The sequence below is a fragment of the Rhinolophus ferrumequinum genome, chromosome 6 (genome assembly GCF_004115265.2).
Source record: "Rhinolophus ferrumequinum isolate MPI-CBG mRhiFer1 chromosome 6, mRhiFer1_v1.p, whole genome shotgun sequence".
NCBI lineage: Eukaryota > Metazoa > Chordata > Mammalia > Chiroptera > Rhinolophidae > Rhinolophus > Rhinolophus ferrumequinum.
The window spans coordinates 53,350,953-53,378,400 of record NC_046289.1 but is presented as its reverse complement, the minus strand read 5'-3'; the positions used below and the strand labels follow the sequence as shown (position 1 = coordinate 53,378,400).

The 27,448-nt window shown below is 33.8% G+C and overlaps 3 protein-coding genes across 8 annotated transcripts in view; 1 reads left to right on the top strand and 2 right to left on the bottom strand.

The window, feature by feature from the left end:
- Positions 1–4,801, top strand: part of PIGB (phosphatidylinositol glycan anchor biosynthesis class B) — a 28,488-nt gene extending 23,687 nt beyond the window's left edge. For both annotated transcript variants that reach the window (XM_033108089.1, XM_033108088.1), the window contains 3 exons: positions 1,821–2,034; positions 3,173–3,353; positions 4,428–4,801. In XM_033108089.1, the coding sequence (XP_032963980.1) occupies positions 1,821–2,034; positions 3,173–3,353; positions 4,428–4,565 (533 nt within the window). In that variant the 3' untranslated portion in view covers positions 4,566–4,801. The remainder of the gene's footprint in view (positions 1–1,820; positions 2,035–3,172; positions 3,354–4,427) is intronic.
- PIGBOS1 (PIGB opposite strand 1) overlaps positions 1–5,558 on the bottom strand; it is a 33,481-nt gene extending 27,923 nt beyond the window's left edge. The window contains exon 1 of the mRNA XM_033108093.1: positions 5,462–5,558. The gene's annotated coding sequence lies outside the window, so the exon portion shown is untranslated. The remainder of the gene's footprint in view (positions 1–5,461) is intronic.
- CCPG1 (cell cycle progression 1) overlaps positions 4,384–27,448 on the bottom strand; it is a 34,282-nt gene continuing 11,217 nt past the window's right edge. For 2 of the 5 annotated variants that reach the window (XM_033108082.1, XM_033108083.1), the window contains exons 2-11: positions 25,858–25,926; positions 23,590–23,710; positions 21,786–21,862; positions 20,749–20,953; positions 18,637–18,732; positions 16,617–16,868; positions 15,433–15,441; positions 11,678–11,799; positions 7,850–9,258; positions 4,794–5,559 (exon numbers count right to left, since the gene is read on the bottom strand). In XM_033108082.1, coding sequence (XP_032963973.1) covers positions 5,370–5,559; positions 7,850–9,258; positions 11,678–11,799; positions 15,433–15,441; positions 16,617–16,868; positions 18,637–18,732; positions 20,749–20,953; positions 21,786–21,862; positions 23,590–23,710; positions 25,858–25,917 — 2,541 coding nt within the window. In that variant the 5' untranslated portion in view covers positions 25,918–25,926 and the 3' untranslated portion in view covers positions 4,794–5,369. Of the gene's footprint in view, positions 5,560–7,849; positions 9,259–11,677; positions 11,800–15,432; positions 15,442–16,616; positions 16,869–18,636; positions 18,733–20,748; positions 20,954–21,785; positions 21,863–23,589; positions 23,711–25,857; positions 25,927–27,448 lie in introns of all 5 variants that reach the window. The other 3 variants (XM_033108085.1, XM_033108086.1, XM_033108087.1) reach the window with 3 other exon arrangements.

The following is a 27,448-nucleotide window of genomic DNA, read 5'->3' as shown; positions in this document are numbered from 1 at the left end:
TATCAGACGGTTTGAAAACCCTCAGTCTTCAAATTCAAAACTGTTCAACTGTTCCTTCTCTTCCCAACATTTTATTTCTCCCAATAGGGAGATTCATTTCTCACCGAAAGGATCCATCCTAAAATGAGCTAGCTTCAAAGTGAAAATCACCCCAAAGTAATGCAAGCATTACCTAAAAGACTTCCCTTAGCACTGAAGAAGCTGGGAAGACAAGCACATTTTCTTGCAGCATTCTACCCAGAATGCCATTTTTATTACATTCACCACCTTGTATTCAGTTTTGTATCAGTCACCTGTACCATTGTATGCCTAATGCCATATAGTCTCTGACAAAACTTGAATGAACCTTTAGTGAAGGAACCAATTGTTAATGAGTGAACCACTTTAGAGGCCCATGGTATACTTACTTGAATACACCTGAGAGCAGTTGTCTTCTGGGGCCTTGCTGGAGTAGGTTTTAATGTAGCTTCTTGTAATTTGAGCCCACTAGGTAGATTTAGTTTTTCCTGTCAATCCAGGGAAGCACTTTACTTACAAGTTGTTTTTGCTGGTCTTGTATCTGCGGCTGGAATTATTAGATGGCAGAATTTTGGGAATCCTACCTCAATTTCTACTAAAGCTAATTCTAGTTCTCATTCTCTTTAGTACATTCCTAATTATACCATTTAAAATGGATTTACATCTCCAAAATATTACAAATTTAGGTTTAAGTTCTAAATTAATTTTATTCATGTTCAATTATCTTTAGAGATTGAGCCAAGCTAAGATAGCTGATAGCAGTCAACCAGGTACAGTCATGGAAAACGTGCCTTGGCCTCAGTGGGAATTAGTGCTAAAATTTCAGGCAAGCCACAGATTGGATCCTGGGTACCCAAATTCCCAAAGAACTATTATCTAGTTCCGTGGGTAAAGACAGTGCATGTGGAATATGAACCTAATGTCAGAAAGTTTACTAATAACCTTATTCTTTTCCAGTAGAAAGGCCTGTTCTTTGATGGTATTTTCAACAGATCCTACTGTGTTCATTCTCAGTGGCTATTGCTAGAGAGTAGAACCATGGGGGGAGGAGGGGGACAGGGACTTTTACTTTTCATTTACCCTTCTGTTTGTTCTATTAGATTTTTGGGTTTTTTTGCCAAACACAAGAATTACTTTGACAAATTAAAAAACTGTTCAGCATCTCCAAATTGCCCAACTCCATAGTGGAAACAATTCCTCTTCTTCCAGAAAAAGAGAACCATGCCACCACTCGTAGTGAATATTGAAAATCTCCCAGGAGCCCAGTGATATATTTCTCTAAGAGGACATTCTGCTATGCTTCCCCCAGAATTACTGAGACTTGCATGTACACAGTCCATTACTGGTGCTTGGGAGATTAAAGAGGATAAATGGCATAAATAAAAGTCCTACTTATTTAGCAACTACTTTGTATCAGGACAGGCACTAGACATACCTTTTTTGTAATACTTGAAAAGGTACTGTTATTCCATTTGCAGATGGGAAAACTAATCCTCAGCAAAGTAAAGCAACTTGTGCCAGAGCAAGAATTCAAATCTGGGTCTGTTGGACTCCCTAGCCATCTTTCCACTTTTCCTTTTTCTAGAAGAAAGTCAAGACCTAGATAACAATGGACAATGATAGGGAATGGTCAGAGAAATTATAAAGATGACCTACTGTTTGTATCTTGTTTGTCCATAACAGCATTACAGCTGTGCTACTTCCATAAAAGATTACAAATGTGTTTGCAGTGAACATGTGCTTAGCTAGAAAACAAGATTGCCAATGTTCTGATTAAACATGTCATGTCTACCTTCATGCAGGGTATTCACTAGATCACCTGAAAACATGGAAGAAACCAGCTCTAAGTTTCCTGTTTTTATCAAATATGCTCCTCGCTCTCTATACTGGTTTAGTTCATCAACGAGGCACTCTTGATGTCATGACTCACATTCAAGAACTCCGTTACAACAATCCCCACAAATCTGCAGCTTCCATATTTGTAATGATGCCTTGCCACTCTACTCCTTTTTATAGGTAATAAAAGTTGTTCCACTATACACTATTAAGAAAATGAAACTACTTTAAAATTCCTTTCAGATTCCTGGATTTAAATTAATTGATCATTGATCAAATATTATAAGAAATTTGAAACTCCGTATTTATTCACTGATTATTTTTTAAAACCATTTGAACTATGTCAATGAAAATCATATACTTTTAACTTTAATATCCTTTTTTAAAGAAATTTAAACAACTTACATTTAGATCATCTGATTTAAATATAGTATAATATATTTTATAGGTTATTTGATGGTATTCTTAGTAAAGAAATTATCATTGATCTTACTCCTGACAGCTTTTTCTCAGTTGTTTCTGCTTTCCCCTTGAAGCAAGACCTTCATCTCCAAAATTGTAAAAGTCATGAAATATTAGGTCAGTGTAAAGTTACTCTATGCATTTTATAAATAAAATATCTACTACGTATTTTTTAATTTTTCCTGAGGAAAAGTTATAAACATGGCTTTTTACATGGTCCAAGTAACTGGTCTAAGTTGACGTAATTCATCAGTCCACCTTTTTTATGTATATCCTAGTCTTTCTATGCTATTAATAAACCCACTACTTATTTGGATGTTAATCGGTGAACATATATAAATAAGAACAACAAAAACAAAAACCCCACAGGAAAAACTTGTCATTTAAGGATGCGATCCATCCCCTTCCAGAGCAGAAAGGGAAGAGAGCAACAATCCTTTGTGGTTCGTGACCAGTTTTCTCCCTTGCCAAATAAACCTATGGGGAATTATTCTCTTATTAACAAGTAACTACCTGGTCCCAATGACCCCTTACGTTCCTGGAAGACCATGCCAATGTTAGATAATACCGAGTCCCCCAAGCTGCTGACCTACCTTCCCACCTTGAAATGGAGCTTCCTGCTTTAGTTTGGACTTGTGGGTTAATGCTGCTGCTGCAAAGGTACATGGTGTAAGATCAGATTCTCCATCTTTGAGAAAACTGCATTAAAGGCCTGCTTCTTCACCTGAATTGGAACTCAGTTTAGATTCAACTTCATATTCTGTTATGTGAACATGATGTATCTTAAGAGAAATGTGAAAACTTTCACTTTTTTTTTAAACTTGTTCTAACAATAATGTTAACTTTCTTTTCATAGCCATGTTCACTACCCACTTCCAATGAGATTTCTCCAGTGTCCCCCAGACCTGACTGGAAAAAGTCAGTATCTTGATGAAGCAGATATATTTTATCTAAATCCTTTAAACTGGTTGTATAAAGAATTTCCCAACAATTCAACAATGCCTACTCACTTGATCATCTTCAGTGTTTTGGAGGAGGTAAGGAAACATGAAAAAAGGGAAAACGGTATTTTTATTTCACCTTAGGTTTAGCAAACACTCAGGTAAATAGACAACTTTTTTATGGTCCCTTTTAACCCCATTTTGTAATTGGTCTTTTACCCTAGTCAAAATCAGCCCTAATTTTTTATATATACTGGGGGTGCTATTTTGTATACAAGTGGCCACTTTGGTCAGCATTGCTCAAACAGTTCGCCATAATCAAAAGTGCCTGGGCACTGATGGTAAAAACTTTGAGCACCTCTTGTAATTGCAGAAGTCAAACATGACTTGTATTCATCTAGTTATTGGTATATATTGAGTATAACAATTTTAATAGTTTTCCTTTTTTAAATGTATATACATTTTTTGGCACCCTCTGTATATATATAGAGAGAGATATCTATATAGAGAGAGTTATGTATAGATGTGTGTGTGTGTATATATGCGTATATATGTAATATATATTTTATATATATATATATATACCATGAGTTAATATAAGAAACTGCATTGTTTTTATTTTTTAAAAGTTGTAGAGGTGCAAATCAGAATAAGCCATTCTGAATAAAGAAGTTGTGGTATATATACACAATGGAATACTATTCGGCGGTAAGAAAAGATGAAATAGTACCATTTGTGACAACATGGATGGATCTTGAGATTATTATGCTAAGCAAAATAAGTCAGACAGAAAAAGTAGAGAACCATGTCATTTCACTGATATGTGGTATATAAAATTGAAAACAACAAAAGAACAAGACAAATGAAGGAACAAAAACTTATAGACATACACAATAATTTAGGGGTTACCAGAGGGTAAGGGGGAAAGGGGGCTCTAGAAGAGGGTAAACGGGGTCTAATATATGGTGATGGAAAGAGAACTGACTCTGGGTGGTGAACACACAATGTGAGATATAATGTATTACAGAATTGTACACCTGAAATCTATGTAACTTTACTAACAACTGTCACCCCAATAAACTTTATTTTAAAAAAAGCCATTCTAAAATTTTTGAAACAGTTCTTAGCAAAATGTAGCCTTTATTTACTTAAACATTTATTTAATTCTAGGAAATAAATGCTTTCCTAATTTCAAGAAACTATGAGAGAACTGCTGTTTTCTTCCACACTCACTTGCCAGAGGGTCGAACTGGAAGTCACGTATACGTCTATGAACGGAAATTAAAAGGGAAACTCAACAGAAGATGAAATTCTGAACTGTGTTTAGTTTTCCAAGAGAAATAGGTACTGCTGGGTAGAAATATTCAGACGCTGTTTAAAATACTCTAGTAAACACTGAGTAAGATTCATGGAACTAGCAAAAAACCACTATGAACTGCTTTACCAAATAGTACTACTGAGGAAATGTATGAAAAATACCAAAAAGGATAAAATCGTATATTAACACAATGCCAGATTTTAAATAAAGACCTTTAGTTTTCCTCATGGCGTAGTTTTATTGTTTCTTCCACAATATTCATATGTGCAAGAAATTTCACAACAGAACAAGTCAGCAAGCTCATAAGAAGGCAGCAAATTCTTCACAAGTCAACGGGCTCTTGAACCCACAAAAAGACAAGAAGCAAAAGTAAGATTATAAAATGTTAAAGAAGAAATTCCATCACAATGTATTCATTTCAAGCTCTACTGCAAATTTAACACAAATATCAGTGTTAATTACACTTTGTCATGTATAATTTGAGCCTGCTTTAAGCTCATACACTGAAAGGAAGTCTCATTTCATGCACAAAATTTGTTGCATGCCTGGCTTCCTTAAAACTACAGTTCAACATTTCCAGTGCCAAAAAATATTCAGCAAAGCTAAACTACAGAAAAATGCAGGTTAGTAAGCTTTTGCTTGATGCTTCTGAGTAATAATATAGTCATCAAACTGATCTTAGAAATGATAAAAAAGACACTGTTATCTTATTGATAATTTCATCTTAGTTTCAACACGAAACATTGTAGAAAGCATTTATGTTACAATTTTCTAATTTAACTTAATTATCATGGTCAATATTTAGGATCAAAAGGTAACTGCCCCAATTCTATTTCAAGATTTGCCATGTGTCTTCCATTAGTGCGACCGTATTTATGCCATTTACCTTCCCTTTTATAAGGTTGTGGCTGAGGGTGCTTCTGCTCTTGTTTTCGATGCCTGGAGTTTTCAATATTTACCATACGTTGCTTTTTATCTGGTCGACTGAAAGCAGTAAACACATTTTTCATCTATGTTAGAGTTAAATTTAAACAAGAAACAATTGTAATGTTTTTCTCCATTAATCTATTTATTATCTGAACACTCAGAAAAAGGATGTTAAATTAATCTGATGTATAATCTTAGTATAACCATGCCAAAGATCATTACACTTTTATCCTATAGGGGAAAAAAAAAGACAAGCATAACTACTGGCAAAAAAGGGAAACACAACAGATAAAAAACAGAAATGTGACAATAAAATAATGAGATGTGTTTCCATTATTTTTCTTGCTTTCCTGTAAAAATCAATCCCTCCACAATGGCTTCATCCCTCAGCAGGAATATGTATACATAATCTGTCACAAATACAACAAAGTCTCTTTTTCTCTCTTACAGCTAAGGATCATAATTAACTGCTTTCCTCAACTTCTATAATCAAGCTCTGTCACTCACTGAAACAAATAGTCCATAATGCCATCAGGCTTGTCACTACTTCATTTGTAACAGTCCACAAGACCACCTATGGCCACCCAATTCCCCCAAGAAATCCAGTCCTTTTTTTGTTTTGTTTTTTCTTAAGCATTTGACACACCTATATATTCCTTTTACTTGAGATCATTGAATTTTCTGGTCTTGTCATTCTTATAAGCTTTCTTTTCTTACAACCCCTTAGATGTTGGTGTTCCCCAGGAGTCTAACTAAAAACCTCCAGCCTAGTGTCTCTGTCTCTCTTACTGAGTCTGGGCTAGAGAGACAGTCATATGATAATTAATAGCCAACTAATCCTCTCCGTTTGGATGTTAATACGTACCTCCAAGCACAATTCTCATTACCAATTCCCCTTACCCAAAACCTCTGTCATTCCTTAGCTTAGTGATATCACTATCCAACTAGTGACCCAACTCAGAAATCTGGAAATCAATGTTACTTTCTACATCTTTCATAAATACTACCAATTTTACTTACTACGGAACATGTTATTCAAATCTGTCTTTTCCTTTCCACTCCTATTGATCAGATCATGTCTGTGTTGTTTTAAAGACCACCTTCTAGCTCCTAACCTCACCCTTTCCAACCAATCGTCCAGGCTGCTGCCAGCGATCCAAATGCAACAAAGCAAGTCTTTGAGCATTAAATGAGGTTTTCACGATCTGAGTATTTTCTTCTATTCATACTCTAGCACTACCTGACCTCCTTAAAGTGGCATGTCTTCACATCTCTAAACCAAAGTTCCCTTTGAGTGGAATGTCCTACCCTATCTAGCTGGCAAAATCATTTCTCCTTCAAAAGCCAGTTTATAAAAAGTAGTTCAGTTCAAAGGCCACCTCACTCATGAAGCCTATTCAAACATCTCCAGACTGAGGCCACTATATACTATGCCTCTACACCTCCTTTTCATTAATTTATCTAACTCTCCAAAAGCTTGTGAACTCCGTTACAGCTAGAATTTTTCATTTGTTTCCTCAGGGCAGCCTCACAGTGCTTTGCTTATTATAAGCACTAGATGTTTGGTTAGCAACTAAAGACACCAGAATCAGTCTCATTATTTTATAGACACATTACATTTATTCAAAAAAGATATATAACTATCTCAAAAATAAAAATACTGCTAATATTTGAAGATTAGGCAAGTTTCATGTTACAGAGTATAAAGCTGATAAGCAATGGATACAAAGTTATTTTTAAAAGTTATGTATAAAGCACACACGTTAGAACTTGTGGCTTACTAAGTTTGCTTCTTGGATCATGCCTCTCCATTATTAACAATAATTCTGTAGTAAGTGTATTAAATATAATTTAGTTGGTAAATGGAATACACAAATAAAAATATGTGGGACATCCAAATTGTTACATATGAGCTCTTCTGAGTCCTGAATGAAATTAGTATTGTTCACTCCCAGCCTCCCAGAGTAAGTAAATAAATTTAAGAGTAAAATAAAATAATTTCATTTAAGGTGACTATCTTTTCATATATACTAAAATTAAAACAAAATAGGCTAATAGGATTTATATATACTTAACTGATTTTAAAGGTAGAAATTAAACCATTTGCTCAAGTCAAACCAATTACATGAAATTTTCAGTTTTTAATAAGCTATTAACTTAAAATTATCTGTCAATTTAATTTATTCTAAACTTTCTGGCAATAAAGTACTTTTACAAATAGTACTTTTTTAAATAAAAAGTACTTTACAAATAGTAACATTCCAAGAAACTTATCAAATGATAAAATGCTATCCAATCTATAAACTGTTAAAAACTATTATAATAACATGGTGCTATATAAACCGACCTGGGTCCATACGGAGGGGGAAAAGTGTGACCAAAGAAGTATCTGTATATATATCCATCCAGCTTCTCAAACACTCCATCATTATCTACTCGATATTCCTTCATGTCTTTAAGATAATCTTTAACATCATTAACAAAGTCAGTGAAGAGCTTCTGATCATGTATAAAGACACCATGTATGAAAAACTTATTGATGAATTGATCGAGTTCTTTCCAATGATGAAAACTACGCAGTTTTTCTAGTAAGTACCTTTCCATTAACTCTCTAAATTCATCTATCCTTACAGGATTCAACACTTTCATATTAAAAAGGTTAATGGACTCCTGTTGAGCACATTCAAATACACCAGAACAAGCCTTTCTGAAAGAATTATAATTTTCACTACAGCCATGCTCAGCACTGCATTTCTGTGAATTTGTGTTTTTTCCGAATTCTTCAGAGTGAATTGGCTTTTCTTTCCTTCCCTCTCTTTGCATAGTCGGGCCTCTACTGTTCTGGTTTTGTGTACGTGCCTTATACTGTGGATGTAAATATTCACTAAAAACTGTTGGTTTTTTAGCTGCTCCTTCTTTTGTAGCACCAAATCTTTTACTGCCCTTTTCATCAAAGATATTCTTGGTGGTGTCTTTGAAATGCCTGAAAGTGGATTTAACTGAATCTGAAAATTTTTTCAGATTTTCTTTCACAGCTTCTTTAGCCTGCTTAATTTTTTCTTTATGATGTCTCACAAACTCCTTGGTAGAATTCTTCATGGCATCAAATGTTTCCTTAACTGACCCCAAAAGAGTTTCCTTTGACTTATTTTTAGCCCTGTGGTTTCCTCTACTCCCTTTCTTTTTTCCATCAGGTTCTTGTTTTCCATTTTGATCTTTTGCCTCAATATATAGTCTTTCCCACAAATCAGAACGCTGCTGTTCAAAGTTTAGCTTCCGCTCCAGCTCAGTGAGTCTTTCACGTAATTTTTCTACTTCCTTTTTCTCAGTCAATACATTGGGAGAGTCTGGGTTGTCATATGACTGACTAGAGCTTAACTGCTGAAGTTCCACCCTTAAAGCCATGGTTTTTAGTCGTTCTCTCTCCAGTTCCCTCCTTAGCATCTTTGCTTCCGCCAACAGAGTCTCCCTTTGATTAAGGAAGCTGTATGTTTTCTGCTTTTCTTCTTTCAAATGCTGCTTAAGTTTCTGATTTTCTGTAACTAATTCAGTACTTGTCCCTTTATCTTCCAAAATCCTAATCTGTTCTCTTAGTTTCCTTAACTCGTCCTGCAATGAAGACAAGGCTTTTTCTTCCTTCTCCAGAGATATTCTTAAATACTCATTTTCTGTATCAAGGTTCTTTTTCTGAGTTTCAAAGGACATCTTCTCTGCTTCAGTAAGGGTCCAACACCTTGCAAGGTTTTCCTTCAATGACTGAATTTTTTTGAAAGAGAAGAAAGAAAAATGTCAAGTGCTTTAAAAGCTGAATTTAAATCTTTAAGATGTAATACTGCATAAATGGTTAGTGTCTATTTCTGCAGAGACTATCCTTTATGTAGTTTTTTTCAGTATAGAAAAAAATTGGAAAATACAAGGCTCATATGCAAAAAAATACAAAGCAGAGAGCTACATCAAAGTAAGAACATAGCATGTTCAAAGAATTTAAAGGCAGGAAAAAATCAGCTAGAATTTGGTTTACCCCTAAGATTCTAAAAATAGAGATGGGGTACTTCTGATTAGTGTTTCCCATAGTCGTATGAAATCTTTACTGGTTCTAGACCCATTTAGAGGTTAGGAGAAAAGGAGATAGGTCTTCTGTTGACTACAGGACTCCAATCTCTCCTGAGAAGGCTCCTAGAGAGACCTTAAACAGGACTTACAAGGCTTCTCTGATCCTTGGGTGAGGGAGGTTATCTTTAAAAGTAGAATTACAGCTAGAGATGACTTTAGGCTTTAAAATATTCTTTTTATATTCACTGCATTCTTAGAAGGAACAAATTTTCAATAATCTTTGTCCTATTTGAAACATCTTAGTCCTATGTAAATTAATACCTCCAAGTAAATTTTGGTATATCATATAATTTCTCCTGCATTTTAGAGGACTGAGTCTTGGTAACATTTATAACTAATTCCCCAATTTCAAATAATCTTCGAAAGAAACTGTTACCAGATTAGCAATATAATTCCAAGGTCAGCACCCTGATATAAGATATCATGTTCAACCATGTTTACAGAATTTTGCTGCAGTTCAAGGTAGCCTCGAGTGGTCTGATTTTTCTTTCAATGTATGTACTAGTAACAAACTTAACCAAAACAGCAAGAAATTAATGTTTCTACAGGTTAATGGTTATAGCCTATCTAGTCAGTTAAAATATCTTATGTATAAATCAGAAAATAATTAAATTTTGCTTAATTTACCACAGATATGCCTATCCCATTTGAATCAGACCAGAAAAATACCAGATTTTCAGAATTTAAAAAAAAAAAAAGTCCTTTAAGAGAGAGAGAGTATTTTCTACTTGAAAAATAACTATCTGAAATGGATGACTCATTAATCTTCAGAGAAATTTAAAGTTTCATTACAGTCATTTCATCTGCAGTGTGAGGGAAAACAAGTTTCATCTACCCAACAGAAGTAGCCTGTGGACTAGAACAGAGGCATTATACTTAAATGCACAGGGGGCCACAGAATGACCGGAGGGCACAATATTCCGTATCCAGTAAACGCCATATTCTTGAATTAAGTGATAAGCACATCCTGGGCAGGTCTTCCATGAAGATCTTCAAAATCCAAACTACATTTAACAGCTACATTTAACAAGAGCTCTGCAACATCTGACTCAGTAAAGATCTGTGCAGGCCCAGTCTCCTAAAAGCCAATAATAGCCTATGGAACCAGAAACCAGAGAGGAAGAAGAAGACGGCAACTCTTTTGAAAATATCATCTGATCAAGGTAGGAAAAACTACACGATTTACAATTAACCTCAGCAGTCCCTCTCTAAACAATACAATTCAGACGTCAAGTGAGATTCTGTCTTCCAAAGAAATGCAATCATAAGCCTATAAGGGATACATACATAAATTAAGTGTGAAGGAAATTTGGGGGAATTGAAGGAAAAAGGAACAGTTTACTTTCCTACCCTGAGTTTCTCTACAATTTCCCAGGGTAGAACTAGACAGGAGACCAGCTATTTTGCTGGTCTCATAAACCCACAAACATGTTAGACAACTGGACAGAATGAACAATACAGTCCTGCTGGAGACTCAGGGGAGTTTTAGGTAGGAAAATATAACATGATCTGTCTTCCATCACAACTAATAAGAAACCAGAGGAAAAATGTTGGTTATTTCCCTTGCTTAAGGGAAGAGCTTAGGCTACAAACTATCCTCTTTCTCTCACTGAAAATGTTCTGCTCAGCTCTGTAAAAATGAAATTACTAATAACAATGTTTTACGTGTGTGTGTGTGTGTGTGTGTGTGTGTGTGTGTGTGTGTATAATCAATTTTAAATGTTAATTATAAGTGATTAGTACTAACATCTTCAAAGTCATATAAATGGAATTAAATTCAGCTCTGCTCGTTGCTAGCCTTGGGAAAGTTACTTAACTTTTTTGAACCTCTTTCCAGTCTTTAAAAATGAAGTTAATACTTACTCAATTCATAGGGCTGTGGTGAGAAATAAGAGAAATACTGTATGTGAGATACTCACAAGAGTGACTAGGATACAGCAAGTATTCAATCAACAATTATCAGTATTATTACTGATTTATTCATCTCCACTGTACTTGTATCTGCATAGCAAAGTTATTGGCTAACAATTATTTTTAAATAAAATCTATCAGTAATACACACCTTATAATCTGTAACAGACTCTTGTTCCTGTTGACATTGGGAAAGATAATCCTTCATATCATTCAATTCATCTTCATGTATCTTTCTGACTAACTGTTGACGCTCCTGAATCTGAATTGTGCCTAAAAATAAAAATTTTCATTAGACATATAACATAAATGTTATGATTAGCAATATTTTAAAACATAAAATAAACATTTAAGCTGCATATAGTTAACTAATCTAGATAGGGTCATTTTCTTTAAAATATCAGCATTTCCCAGTTCTCTAAAAATTCTGAATATATAAACAAGAAATAAATAAGTAAAATATCATGGTGTCATTTATCAAGTGGTGGTGGATGTATGTTAATGTAATAAAACAGGACAAGCAGGTTAATATATTTTTTATTTTATTTAGCATACACCCAGAAATATTTAAGCAGTTCACTATCCTTTTGGTTCAAACAAGCCAGCCCACATTACCCTAACAAAGAAAACAATTTATGTAATGTTTCTATCTTACTATATTGAAGGCACTCAAGATGGTTGTTTTTGAGGGATCTCTGAGGTACATAAAGTGTTACATTCCCCCAGACAGAAAAAGAGAAACCATGGAGTCTGTTAACAGATTATAAAAACAAAAACGTCTATTTTTTTTTCCTCACTGTATCTTGCCTGAATGATGTAATACAAACTCAAGAGGTATAGCAAGGAAAATAATTGGCTAATTGTGACTACCCATTATTCTCAAAGCCAAATCTTTTAAAAACCCTGCACCGGTTAGGTCTGTACTAAAGTACTACTGTCTCTATCCCAGCAGTGATAAAGGAATCTTAAACCAACTAGGATGCTCTATATTTTCACCTTAAAAAATCAAAATGTTAATTTGCCAACACATGCTGTTCATATGCTGCTACAACATGCTTCATGCATGAGAGAAAAACGAAACAAAACACTAAATCAAAAATAAGGCAAAAGGCATGACAACCTTAATATTACATCTACTGAGTGGCATGGCATTATGTAAAGATATCACAGAATTTTGTGACGAAAGGATATAAGAATAGTTTACTATTTCTTCTCTTACTGCTAAAAAATTTAATTTTTAATTTCAATACACATTGAAAAATACTAAAAACTTTTGCCAAATTAGACAACGGTTACCACTTAACAGCTGATATTGTTAGTATTCATTTCCTTCCTTAAATTTCCTGATTTATAAAAGCATGGCAAACATGTTTCAATATTACTCAACAGAATCTCAGATATCTTTAAATGCTGAAATAAATATATGTGTGGTTCTCAGAGTGACAGAAAATCGATTTCTTTTGAATGAATTCCTTTGGCCACTGGAAAATAACCTAAAACCATATGTTGAGATCTGAACTGGCAATGTTACTACATAGCATATATTTGATGACTGTCTTTGTGAGGCCTTTATCAATCTCACTGTTGGTTTTTTGTTCTCTTCCCCTACATCTTCAGCTGCCTAACTATAAAGTGTTTTACTGCCCAAAGCACCATCTTTGGCCTTCTGGTCATGTGTACAAGCCCACCTGTATTAATCACTTTAACACTGTCAGTTTTTGCTGTCACTGCTGTAAGGCTTCTGCAGATAGAGTCCCAACCTCACCAGAGCTTCCAGCCAATATATCTAGCTGCCTGTTGGGCATCTTCATGGAAAAAAAAAAAAAAATCGAACTTCAACAGCTGCTCTAAACCATTCTAGAATAAAGCTAGGTAAAAACAAACCAAACTAACTCACCATCTATTTATCATCTAACAAAACTCTTTCCAGTAACACCCCCACTTCCAAAAGTAAAGCAGGTAGCACACCTTCTTTCAATTTAAAAAATAAACCACCGATAGCTCAAGTATCGCAGTTCAAAGCTGTTATGCTTCATTATTTCACTGTCCCGTATGTCATCAACCTTCTCTCCGTCCCCATCATCACTGTAATTGTTAAGGGTCTCATCACTGAATATCAAAATTACAAAACCTCCCGGCTGACTGTTCTGATTTTTTCCCATACCATTTTCCTTCCTGTACTTTTCCTCTGAAAATTACTGGTCACTCTACAAATCAGACTCTCCTACCCTGATTCCAAGATGTTTTATAATATAATAGCATCCCAGAGATTCCAAATTTATACTCCATCATTTCTAAATATCAATTCTGCTACAGACCAGGCAGTCTTCTCACTACTCCCAAACCGACCCAAGTTTATTTTCAGGTCATCAGGTTCTCCATTACTGGAATGCTCCTCTTTCCTTCCACCTAGCATCAGCAAAATAAAACCAGACACAACTCAAATCCTACCAGCTCCAGGATGACTCATAAGTGTAGCATTTGAGCTATAATCTGTATCTATGCTACATAATGTGGCACCTACTTATATTGTTATCTTGTCTGAAGAGCAGGGCAGGCTATCAATATGTAAAGCAACTTCTTGAGAAAACCGAATCAACTGAACTCCACTGATGATTTAGAATATGGATAGTCTATGAGCAAAGAAAAAGTAAGGAAGATAGGTAGATGCTTCAGACATGAAGATTTTTCTTTCAACTTCTGTAAGTACTTTCAGAACCTGAAGCAGTCCCAAATACTTATAGTACAATTCTTTTATTATCCTCAGTCATACCAGTTTTCTCTTCTTTCCAGGATAGATCTGAAACTCCATATTTACACGAAGCCAAGATTGGTGAATGTTCTAAGTGACTCACTTAGTATTACGTTTTTGTTAAATGGTTAAAGTAAGGTATTTTGCTGTGTATACTGCACTCCTGTGTATAATGCACACCCATGTTTTTGGCCCAAACTTTCAGGGAAAACTTTCATTTTAATTTTTCACTTCAAATTTTTACTTGTTTACATTCTTGTTTTTTGTATTATAAAGGAATTTTAGCATTTATTTTTTAGCATATTGTGGTACAAGAAATTTTATGTAACAAATAATTACATGATACAAGAACAGATAAAAGGTACAAGAAATTTTATGTACTGGTAACAAATTTACAATATTTATGCGTCATAGATAGCCAAGAACTCTTTGTCGTTGCAAGTTCGTCATAAGTTCAACAAAACCGATACTCGTATTTCAGGGTATTATTTTGCATACAGATATCGTTACTGATTTCTAGAGTTACACTTTTAACTCATAAGCATAAATAAAAGAATTAAAAACATTTATTTAGATACAGAATTAGTACTAACCTATATATGCTCATCCTTATTTTTCCCTCACAAGTTTGGGTAAAAAAGTGCACGTTATACACAGCAAAATACAGGAAATGACTGATTACGGGAGTGCAATGAATGACTCCAAGGTGCATGAGAAATTCACACTGGCTCTGACGTCAACTCTAAAGAGCTCTTAAAGTGTTGAGATTAGTGCCAGAATTAAGAATTTACGTGAAATCCTTTAAATAGTGACTTTGAATAGCTAAGTCATTCAGGTAAGTTTTTGTATATTCATTGAGCCAATCTCATTATTATATAGACCTACTTCACATTATATTACCCAGTCTTTTCATATTCTGAAAAGCTAATTCGAAAAAGTACAGGAAAATGTTTACTTAAATATTAAAGTAAATTTTACAAGTAACCAAAACCCTAAATAACGGCAATAATTTCTCAATTTTGAAAGCAGTCCTCTCTAAACTGATTTTTCTACAAAATACTTAAAGGTCATGCAATTGGTGAGGTTTTAGTGGAGTCCAATTTTTTTTTTTTAGTAGGAAAAAATTATTAAGATAAGACCTTTTTGTCTGTTACCTCGTTTACCTGTGGGGAAAAAAAATCATGCTCAAAAAACACATTCACACATTTGCTTCAGCTAGATAATAAACAAAGTTAAATATATATTTCTAGTCAACTCTCATTACAACAGATTTCAAGGAAGGATACAAATTATAGTATCTCAGTATTAAATTGAAGCAGGCATCTGCCAGGAGTCTGAAAACTTCTTTTTATTAATATAAAATTAAATACAAGAAGCAGCACATTTTACTAACTCTGACTTAAAACAAGTATTGTTGTCTTCATTAAGTTTACCCTAATATTATTTATGTTGACTAATGTTATCTTTTCCACAAATCAATTTAGGGTACACGTAATTCTTCAGTCTTTACATAAGGTAACACATTGGTAGAAGGAGCTAGCCAAACAGGAATATTTCAGAAAGTTAAGCTAGATTACACAGGCAAAAAAAACTTAAAGTAGTTAATATAAGGCAGACTGAAATTTGTGAAGTTGACAAGATCTAGACATTTGTTTATAAAGCGGTTTTTTTTTTTTAGAAATTCTAATAAAGCAAAGAGCGTAAATGTTCAGTTCTCAAACACGCTCATCTTTGTATAAATATACACCTAAAATAAGATTTAATGATTAGGCTCCCAAATGAAAAGTAATATTCTTCCTCTTTTCACCCAGGACCAGGACTTTTAAAGGATTTGCATTAAGAAGATAATCAATGTACATAAGCACTAACAAGAATAATAGTGAGCAAAATATAATGCTAAACTATGAAACAAATTCTCAATTCACATGAATCATGGAAGCAGCCAAGAACGTCACAAAATATAAAGTTTGCATGAACCCTGTAGAAAGAAATAATGAGCACCAATTATTGTGATATTTCAATTGTAACTATTATTAAATAATCCTCCTAATAAAGTCACAGTTATAACTAGTTTAATTGTGATTATAAATTAAAATGATTTGCCTCATGGTAAGCATTTCAGATTTTTAATCTTCCAATCTTTTCCTTTAAAAAAAAATACATGCTAGTAATTCTTACATTTCTTAAATAAAACTGCCTAATTTAAGTGAAAACAGCTTTGTGAGATAGGCTCAAACAAGCTGTGAGCTTTCCAAAGTCATGTATTTAATGACTCATCTTAGTAAGTGCTTCTACACTATGCCATCAGTATATGCATAACAAATTTTCAAATACTTACCATAGAAATGTCCAAATCCCATGCTGATGGCAATCACCAGAGCAAGTATAACACACTTATTGAGACCACTACTGAATTGGCGTTTACACAACTCTTTAGAGGGTTCAGTTTCTTGTTCAGTGAGTATTCGTTCTTCAGATTCTGAACTAGAAATAGTCTTCTTCCTAGCACGGCGTCGTCTACAGGCAGGACTGGGCTGATGAGTGGTTTCATCACTACTTGATTCGTCATCACTAGGCTGAGATGAAAATACTATTTTAAAAAGAAAAATGTAGATAAATATTAAAAATTTTAGAAAAGATTTCCCAGTGAATGTGATTTAGAATAATCAATGCCATCCCTACATGCCTTTTTTATAGAAGACAGCCAAAACACAAACAAAAACTCAAGCTTTCAAGTTTGTCAACATAATGCCAAAATATAAACAGATTTCAACTGTGATACGTAAGAATCTGTTAACTATATTCTGTGCCTTTGAAGGTCTGTTTTTTCTAAACCTCTCTTGTAGTTTATATCATTAGAACAATCACTCTCATAGTCTATTAAATTTATTTGCTATTAGGGCCATAAACAAATAGTATTTCTAGAAAGGAAAAAAAAGAATCTGTAGCTCTTCATTGTTTCAAACAGAGGTAATTTAAACTCAACTGATTAAGGAGCACAGGGACATATACAAGTTCCTGTGACTTACAAAATACAGTAACTACCAAAAGTTTCGTGGGTGTATTTGGACTCTAGTTTCCCTTCCATTCTATGAGCCCACAATCAAGGTTCAAAGCACTACAGTTTAACACAGGTTTCCAGAAGTCAGATGAGCCCTTCCCTTCAACTGCCACTCTTACTAGAAGGTTATTAATTTTACCCTCTAGTAAATATGTCAGCATGAGGAAGTGACACAACAGCTATCTCCGATATTAAGGACTAGTCTGGTGCTGCTCCTTTATGAAAAGAATAGTAAACAACAAATTGAAAACAAAAAAATTTTCACAAGAAATCTCAAATCCTGGAAACATCCACTGGAAAAAATCACCTTCAGTTTTTTCAAATGTATAATCTGTTAATACCGTTCCATATGTCAATAAAGTACGTTGACACAAAAGATTAGATGACTAATAATTCCCACAGGCCAGTTAGAAGGAAAAAAAGCACTAAAAGTAAGGAGAAAATGTGAACTTGAATTTGATACACAGAACTCCAAAACAAACATTCATGCTTCAAAAAAGCAAAACAGTTCTTCAGAAAACAGGATATCCATGCCACAGGAAAGCTGGTGACTTAGGTTAGGCAACACTTTTTAAAGAAGGATTATGGAGGATTCAGTTAACTTTCACAGTGACAACAAACACAAAGACAGAAGGCACTACTGGATGAATGAATATTCCTAATATTTAGTGATACAGATGCCACTGAGAGATCTTTTGGTCATGACCCTTATGCCCATCATGTTTATCTGGTTATTCTTGATCATTAGTTTTTCCAAGATGCCGTCGCCTCAGCTGTGAGGTTACATTTCTTGGACAAAGAGAAAGAAAGGAAGACTTAAACAAAGCATTACATAATACAGAGGCATTCATGATCATAGTTGGAGTATTTAAGTCAGACTTTCTAACAGTATTAAAATGGGTAAATGTAAAAACAAACCACTAGTCAAAATCTCTTAAATAAATTTTCAATTCTACATTAATATATTGTCTTCATTATATATTCTAAGTAAACAAACCAGCCTAACCTGTATTAGTAAATCCACATCCTTATCTAATGCTTCCATCTTTTTAACCCATACATGATAGCTGAAATATTTTTATTTTTAAATGTCTTTTAAAGCTTAATTTGGCCCACAGTCCAAGATGCAAGCAATGCAAAGGCATGCAATAAGCTTAGCCAGCTTTATCACAAGATCAATTTTGAACACCTGTTTAGAGTACCATAGCTGACAAGAGATCTTTAAAGCACTAAGTAAATAGTAATTGTGACTAGGCACACTCAGCTCTAGAGAAGCTGGTAGATTTAGTCACACCACCTTGGAAAGTGAGTTGGCTAGGAACGTGGTGTTTCAGCTGATCATCCCATCCCCTTATCCATTCAGGAATCTTCCACAGCTTCTCCCACCACCTTTCTTTTGTGAATAAACAGGAAAAAAGATGTATAAAGCTTTATTATAAAGAATAAAAAGGAAAAACAGAATTGAAAATACTTATTTTAATGATCACTTAACATTGTTATTTGTGCTCCATCTAAATCTAACAATCATGCCTTTTTCAAAAACATATATGCAATACAAACTTTTCTACAACTACCAACTTTGCTTTCTTCAGAGAGGAGAGGTTCATATGAAAGGAGTGGGGAGTATTCTTAAATCAACAAAAGATTACTGTCACAATAATCTAATTGAGAAGAAGAAACAATTGAAATTAAAATCCTATAGAGATGGAGAAGGCTAGGAAAAAACAAAATAAGCAAGCAATGGGTAGTAAGAAATTAACAAACCAAGAAAAATGGGGTAAAGAAAAAACCTCTGGGCAACTGATTTTATATATAATTTTTTTCAACATAGTCCAACATAGTCCATGGTAATTTTTTTATTATTTTTTCACATTTTTTTATTGAAATAATTAATTACTTTGGGAGGGATAGCAATGGACAGAAATATACCTAATAAAATATTTCTATTAACTGAATCTGTAAAATTCCCAAGTCCAAATTCAGAAGGAGGTAAAAATCAGAATAATTGCTCAGAAGTATCCAAGTTTCTAAAAAATATTAACAGTATGTTCACTGTCAATTTCTTAAATGTCTGCTTGGACCTTTCTGCAATACTCCTGCTTCATTTCACTACCTTTTCTGGCCTACTGATATTCTCAAACCAGCACAGTCTTTAAAAAAAGAAGGAAAGGAAAAAGGAGTACTTGAATAGCACAAATCTTAGATTTAAAAAAATAAAGTTCAATGACCAAAAAAGGATTCTAAACTCCATTACATTAGCCCTCATAAATAAATGTACTACATATACTATTCTGGCCAAGGCTGAAGATTCTCTGTGACCATTAAGAATGCCAGATGAGTATTTAAACACTGAAATAAAGTATTTTCAAGCTCTTGTTTATAGGCAAACTAACTACTAACTGAAAATAACTCGTCATTAAATGAGATAGCTAAAAATCTCTACTGGACATTTTATTAACTTAAACTTCAGTAAGAGAAATTCCATAATCTGATTCTGGCAAATGTAAATATTCAAGAATGGTTAAATTTTAGGGAAATGATCTGAAACAGATACTACATGTTTGTGTTTTTTCATCAAATTAGGAAATTCTCGGAATCACTAGCAGTGTTCCAAGGTGTCTCTCCCACAATTTACACTTAAGTTATAACTGTGGGTTAATTACAAGTTTGTTATATTTTCCAGTAACTTGTGTCTAAATATATTTCTATCATGTTGAAAGATGTTACATATGTCCCTAAAACTGAGCCAAAGTATTCCAGACCGGAATTAGTTCAATAACTCACATTTTAACCTCCAATGGATTCTGTCTGAACAGAATGTGACTTACAATAGGCACATTTTCATAACTCAGTCTGAAATGAATGATCCAAAGTTCAGGGCTTTGGGATGCTGCTGTATGCCCAGTTCCTTGAAGCCTGTTTGGCACTTGGTAGCACTCAGTAAATGTTTGCTGAATAACTAATAATTGAATAAACCTGATAGACTTCAATAAGTTTTCTTTCACTATTTCTATAATATAAAATTTATACCATTATAGGTAAAAATCTTATCATTCTCCTGCCTTTAGGCATAATGAGTCAATCTCCCACTCTCAAAGATCTCAAAAATGTCAAGTGTATTTTGTTTAAAATGTTTGAGACATTAACATACCTCCTTGAAGCTTTTTTATCTTTTAATAAGACTTAATGATAGAGAGATGGTGTTTATTGTCATAACAAAGGACTATGCTCTAGGCCCTAGAGTCTAGGAAAACAGTAAGTATAACAGTAGATTTTACAAAAAATTTCTTCAGTGTTATTCAAATATAATCAAAACTTGAGATTTAGGGTTAGAAAACAAGCCACTATATAAAATGTGGTCACAGGAGTCTTTAAGTCTCTTATCGGTGTATTCTTTGATAGTTCTTACCAGTTTCTGGCTGACAGAATGTATACTGGCTGCTAGAGGAAGAGCCCATGTTAAAGTCTTCTGGACTCTGTGCTTCTTTAACAATTATAGCTTCTTCTTGATTTCCAATTTCTTCTAACTTAGGTGGCTCAAGGGTAACAATATCAGAATCATCACTGACAGTTCCAAAATAGACATTGTCTTCAGGTGACTTTTCTTCCTCTCCCTAAAGAATCATAATTTCAGAGACAGTAAGTTCAACAATTATTTAAGGGACTTACATTTTCTACACAGTTCAAAGTGTATAATGGTACTTAGGCAGCATGGTAATTTGGGCTTAAAATAAAAGATATGAATCCTTTCCATCAGGAAAAGATTACTCAATAGTAGCTTCATCTTTTAGTTTGAAAACACAATCAAACCCCTTGGTGACTCTCTCAGAATTACATCAAACTGCTGCCTACTCCTGGTGGACTGCAGAAGTTAAGCCCACATTTACCACCCAATGACTACAGAACGGAGAGGATTTCTTTATCAGTTCCATCAGTTACTTCAGTGAAACTGTAGTCAAGGAGCCCGTAAAAGACTGATAAAATTTTCCTGGTTACAGCTAAGCCCTGTAAAAATCATCTAGCTATCTAGTTTTACCTAGAAGTCCAGTAAACACTAAAGGATAAGATTCAGTTTGCTCTTAGTTTTAAAAACTAACCTTCATTTTAGAAATGAACCCCATTAGCTTAATTTCTCAATTTAATTCAAGAATGCAACCTATTTCCAAAGAAAACTATATTAAGAAAAAAAGAGAAAATTATGTTAGAGGTTAAATGAATAAGTCTTTAACACATTACCAAGAAATTACTTTTCTAAATTAAAAGGCATCTCAACCAGGAGTTAAAATAGAGACTGACTTTAAAAACCTTAAAGATGACCAATCTATGGAATCTCAAAATTTTAAATGAAAATTGTTTATAATTCAAAGAATGCATAACTATAAATGGAAGCTTTAATTAGTATTCTCTATGTTTATCATATTTCCACAGAGTAAAACACAGGTTTACCTCAAGTGCTGACTTCGTTTCCTCCAAAACTGGATAAGCAGTTTCTCCCACTAACATTGTGCCATTTTCACTTCTCTCTGATATAAAGCAAAACTGAATTACACTTTATTACTTTGGCAGCCTACATATATAATAATCTGCGTACATAAAATGTATTCCTGATTTTTTTTTAAGTGGATTTAATCTAATGACATATAATTACAACAGTCACTCTTCTGTGGCTAAAAATATCTCTGTATTTCAACTATAATTATTTCAATACTTGAAATTATTAGGGGATAATTTTAAACACTGAACTGAACTCATTTAAGAGCTATAAAAATACAATCTCAACACAAACATAATCTCTACGTTACAATACCAAAAGCACTTAATCCAAGGTGTTTATAAAAAGCTGTCAGTGGGTGTTAATAGGTGTTAATATGGAAAATCGATTCTTATACTTGATGGCACATTTCCTGCGTTCTTCAAGTTTATTCAAACTAAAGGTACCACTATTCTAATGACTGTCGATGCCTGGTAACACAAGTATCAAAACTATGGCTTCAAATTATAAATTCTTTACAATAAAAAATAGACTATAGAAAATAAGAACTTGAATACTGAAAAACAAGATGTCACTACAGCAGATATATTTTATAAAAAACTCCTCAAAAAAAGGTATAAACAAAAGTTTATAATATTGTATTTTAATGTAAAAGGCTACAAAATATTAACTGAAGTTAAAAGTATTAAAATATATAATAAACATATAAATGTATACATAACAAAGAACATATACCAAATGTTTACAGAAATTATCTCAAAACAAAAAAAATTATAGGTGGCTTAAAATTTTTTTTGTTCATCATTTTTTCTTCTATCATGAATGTGTCTTTTTCATATAATTTAACCCCTTCAAAAAAAAAGAAAAAAAAAAAAAAAACCTGACTGTTTTTGTGTGTTACATAGTCCCTAACAGAATATTAATTTGGAGATAAAATTCCTCAACAAAGTAGAGATGGGTCCAAGGACTCCTGAGGAAATATGGAAATTTTTTATACACATGAGTATATGCATTTCTTGGGAAAGACTATCCCTAGCTTTCAGGTTCTCAGAGATTTATAACCCACCAAAGATGACAAACACTATTCAAATGAGATTAGTAATCAAGATTAGTAATCACACAGGCCAAAACCAAGATTAACAGGTATGAACTATTATATTTCTAGCCTTGACACCTCTGCTTTACTCTCCTGAGGGGGAAATATTCTGTGTACATTTTTAGTAATTTTTTTAAAAGTTTAAGAAGTAATTTAAATATGAAGATAAATGTATGCATTAATTACTTGGGTGTTATATTTCTCTATATAATTAATGTGGACATCAAATCCCACAGGAAGTGGGATTATACATAACACATGCAATACAGTAGTTAAATACCACGTACCACCTCTAACCAAAGTGTGATGATAACTGGAAAAGTTTAGTAAATCCCTTGTGATGATTTAATAATTTTGTACATCACTAGTCTTAATCAAGATTAATAATACTTAGTTATTGGTTACATGTGTAATATCAAAAGAGTTACCTGGAGGCCCAAATATGTACTAGAGCAGCAAATAAACCCCTGAGCAGGTTGATACCACTAGGCTCTATAGGCCTGCCCCTCAACCCCCCTAAAATTCTAGTCCTTCAGTAAACTGATCATTTAGATTAGCCAGAAAAGCTGCTAACCTACAAAGAAGGCAAGATTCATAATGTCCCTCACACATCCTATTAAGTAAATTAAAAATAAACAAATCAGACTTTTTAAACATCTTACCTCCTTGCTCTACCTGCAATACTTGCAACTCGTCTTGCTCTAACGATGAATACTCTGGGGTGAGCTCACAGCTGTCACTGGCTGTACCATGTTCAGAATTCACCATCTCTATATCAGACCCCTAGGGAAAAGTGAAAACTGGTTATTTGTCTGTCAGCTGCTCAAGGCAGAATTTGACAACAAGTAGATGCTTCCATTATTAAAAGTCCCAAATGCTACCACATTCCAAAGAGAATAGTACCTAATCTGACTACCTTTTGTTCAATTTAGTCCATAAAGGCCTATGGAGGGAAATAGCAGAATGGAGCCACAGGTTTAGATTCAAAAAGAGGTAAGTCAGCCCAAAAGTCGAATGTTCTACTTAATTTTATAAACCCAAGCAATAAATTTGAGTCCCAGAGAATAAGTTTCTAAATTTAGCTATTTTTATTAATTTGCTTCTATTCAACATTTATGGAACTACTCTCGGCAGGGCACTTTGATATTATGGGGTATAAAAAAATTCAAATCCAAAATTCAAATTTACAGTATAGTCAGAGACAGTTACATACAAATAACTACTTATTTACAGCAATGTATAACTAAAAAAACTAAGGGCAAAGTTTAAAATTAACCCATTAAAGGAGTAAACTTTCCTTATAAAATTTTACATTATTCGTTATTCTTCCAAACTTGTCCTCTTTACTTTGATGTCTGTCTTTTTTTTAATAAAATAGTGGATTTTGAGGTGTTTTTTTTCCTTGTGCCTTAATTAGCAAAATAAGGTTAACCACTAAGTTGATTCTGCCTCACCCCATGCTACTCCCTCACTTTTACCTATAGTTTACTGATTCATGAAATCAAAAGGTCTGAGCTCTCCTGATAACTCAGAAGACTCAGACCTTCAAAAGGTCTGAGTGTTTGGGGTTGCCTAAAGTGGCAGGAGAATGGTAGAAACACAGGCAAGGTTAGGGATGGATTGGGGCTTTCAGAGGAGACCAGTTCTGACCTGTATCAGAATGGGGGCAAAGGGAAAGGAAAAGGAAATACATGAGAGAGACACTAGCCAGAAAGAGTAGAACTTGATAACTACTCTAGATATGGAGGGAAGAGGGATAAAATTACAGATACAATCTACTCTGTGATGAGATATCTCTAATACAGAAATGACACACGTGGCTAAGTACCAGAGGGGTTTGCTGCCTTGCTTCACACTGCCCTCACAAATAGGATTCCCAAAGCTGCCTTGCTCCTAGTTAATTATCCTTGAAGGAGAAGTTGTTGCTATGGGAGTTGATCTAAGCTTTGTAGAAAACAGGTTAAAAACAGAAAAGTCACTCATGAAAAAAACTACCTCAAAAAAAAAAAAGAAAGAAAGAAAGAAAGAAACCACCTCAAACTCAACTGATACAGCTGCTATTAAATTTTAAAACTTTCTTTCGGAAAAAGCAATCTTTTTTTTTGTTGTTGTTAATGTTGTTTTCTAGAAGATGTGACTAAACCAATTATCTACACCTTAAATTATCAAAATAATTGTAAAAAATACCATTTGAAATCTTTATTAATGAAGGGAAATAAGTGAGGCTTGAGAGATCCTAAAAACAAACAGGAAAAATATAGATAAATCCATTAAAACTTTGAACATAGATGATTTTTATCTTATTCCTTCTAATTCATCAGTATTTTACAATTTGTCTATAATGGACATATATTACCAATGTGAGAAAATAAATTAATGTTTATTAGGTATTAATGTGTAACATCATACTTCTATAATAAAATTCATTTTGTGAGAGTTCTAGCCATAGTACTTTTCCTGTCAAGTTCTACTAATACATATCATAAGTGGAACTACAGGTTCTCCATGCTCCTTTCTGTTCTGTTTATCTACTTAACATATTCTTGGCCAAATTACTTAACCTCTCTAAGCTTTAATTTTTTTTAACTATGAAATGGGAATGAAAACAATCTATTCCAGAGGATTGTTTAAAATTACATGAGAATGTAGATAGAGCTCAGGGCCTGACCAATAATAAACCCTCAGTAAATATTCGCCTACTGTCTCAAAGCTGAGGAAATCAATGTACAATAAATAATGTAGAAGATGCTGGCTCATGAAGAGATTTTAGCAATGAAGTGTAACGTGTATGTGTGAGGGGATGTCCAAACTATAGACAATGGAAGCTTACGCTTAAATGTAGAAAAAAATTGGCCTTCAAAGAACCCAGTTTGCATCACTTCTAACAACTGTATTACAAATGGCCTTATAAAAAGTATTAAATAGCATACCTCATGATTGATGACAGTCCAACCACAAGATGATTCACTGTCACTGGAGTTTTCAGACATTTTTCAGGTCTACAAATATAAAAACATATTGACAGGTGGGACATATTTGTTAAAATCCTATAGGAAGCACTATATGTGACCCAATAATGAAAAGTGGCTTACTATCTTCCCGGTGAAACTGATACAACCCACCCATGGATTTACCATAGATGAAATGATTGCATACCCGCGTGAACAAATAAAACCAAACTTTTAAGACAAGGAGATCCTCCTGAGCTGGAATAGTCTAGACAGACATATTGTTCAAATGATTCAGAAGAACGCTGGGTCTGAAGAAAATGTAGGACTTGACCAGGCAGAACTTAAGGGAAAGGAAAACCCAATTTAACTGTGTGGGGAAGCCAAGAGTTCAGAGAATGGTGAACGGGGAACAGACTGCAAGAGTAAAAGCCTGTTTTCAATGAACAGTATGTAAGGTGTGAAAAGCATGGCTGAAGAAACCAAGCATGGGGAGTGGAAGAGCTCCCAGGTCAAGCAAAAGGTCTACTGTGTTGGCAACAGGAAGCAATTTAAATTTTCAAGCAGGGAAGAAAACATTATCAAACAATTTTTATGAAAATAACCGCGTCAGCAATACTTCAGTTGGATTAAAACAGAGAGGGAAAAAATACCAGAGGTTGGTTAGAAACTTGTGGTCATTGGCAATAACGTAGACTTAAGTCCTAAACCAGCATACATTTGTCACTCTACCTGGTTTGTTCTCCCCTTTCTTTCTGAAACTCCTATTTAAATGTCAAAACCAAGCTCACTAAAAGTGAATTGTATCTTACTGACTTTGTTCTATACATTCAAGTCTTATAAATACTTCTACTATTGCACATACATTGTGAACACGCTAGGTCCAAATTGATGATTGTTGTTCTAACAGAATTCTACTGCAGACAATTTAATATGTAACTGGTGCTCAAATGAGAACAGGGCACAAATACAGATCTGACTCTTCCATTAGTGATTCTGGAAACTCTTGTAAATTAATATTTTAAAAAAATAACAAAAACATGGTTAGTCACTACAGTATAAAAATTAACACGTTTTAGATAAATTCCTCAAAACCTAAAATAAGACATAGAGACTGTGTGACTTTTAAGGTCATGCTGCAACATTTTCTGGTAAGTCCATCAGAGGTCATCTGTTTGATATCCTATTTACAACTGATTAGGGTCCTGACAGTTTATAAATTTAAAGGCAAACAGGAAAAAAAAAATATGACAGTGAAATAATTTCTTTGTGTCCAGTAGAGATTATCCCAAAGGTTACATTCTGAATAGCCTATAAGATATAAACCAATTTTATATCTTAGCAATTTTATTTCAGCATTTCTTATTAAACTGACTATATAAATCCCAATTTCTTACTGAACCAGTTTTCTCCAGTTTTTGAAAAACTTTTTGATGTTACAAGTTGTATTTCAATTACTTTATAACATTTAAAAATTATGGGCTGACATATGGACTACACAAAGACTGAGCAATTAACTTTGCAGGAGGAAAGGAGTATGGTCAAAGGCTTTATAAATGAGCTTGCAATGTTT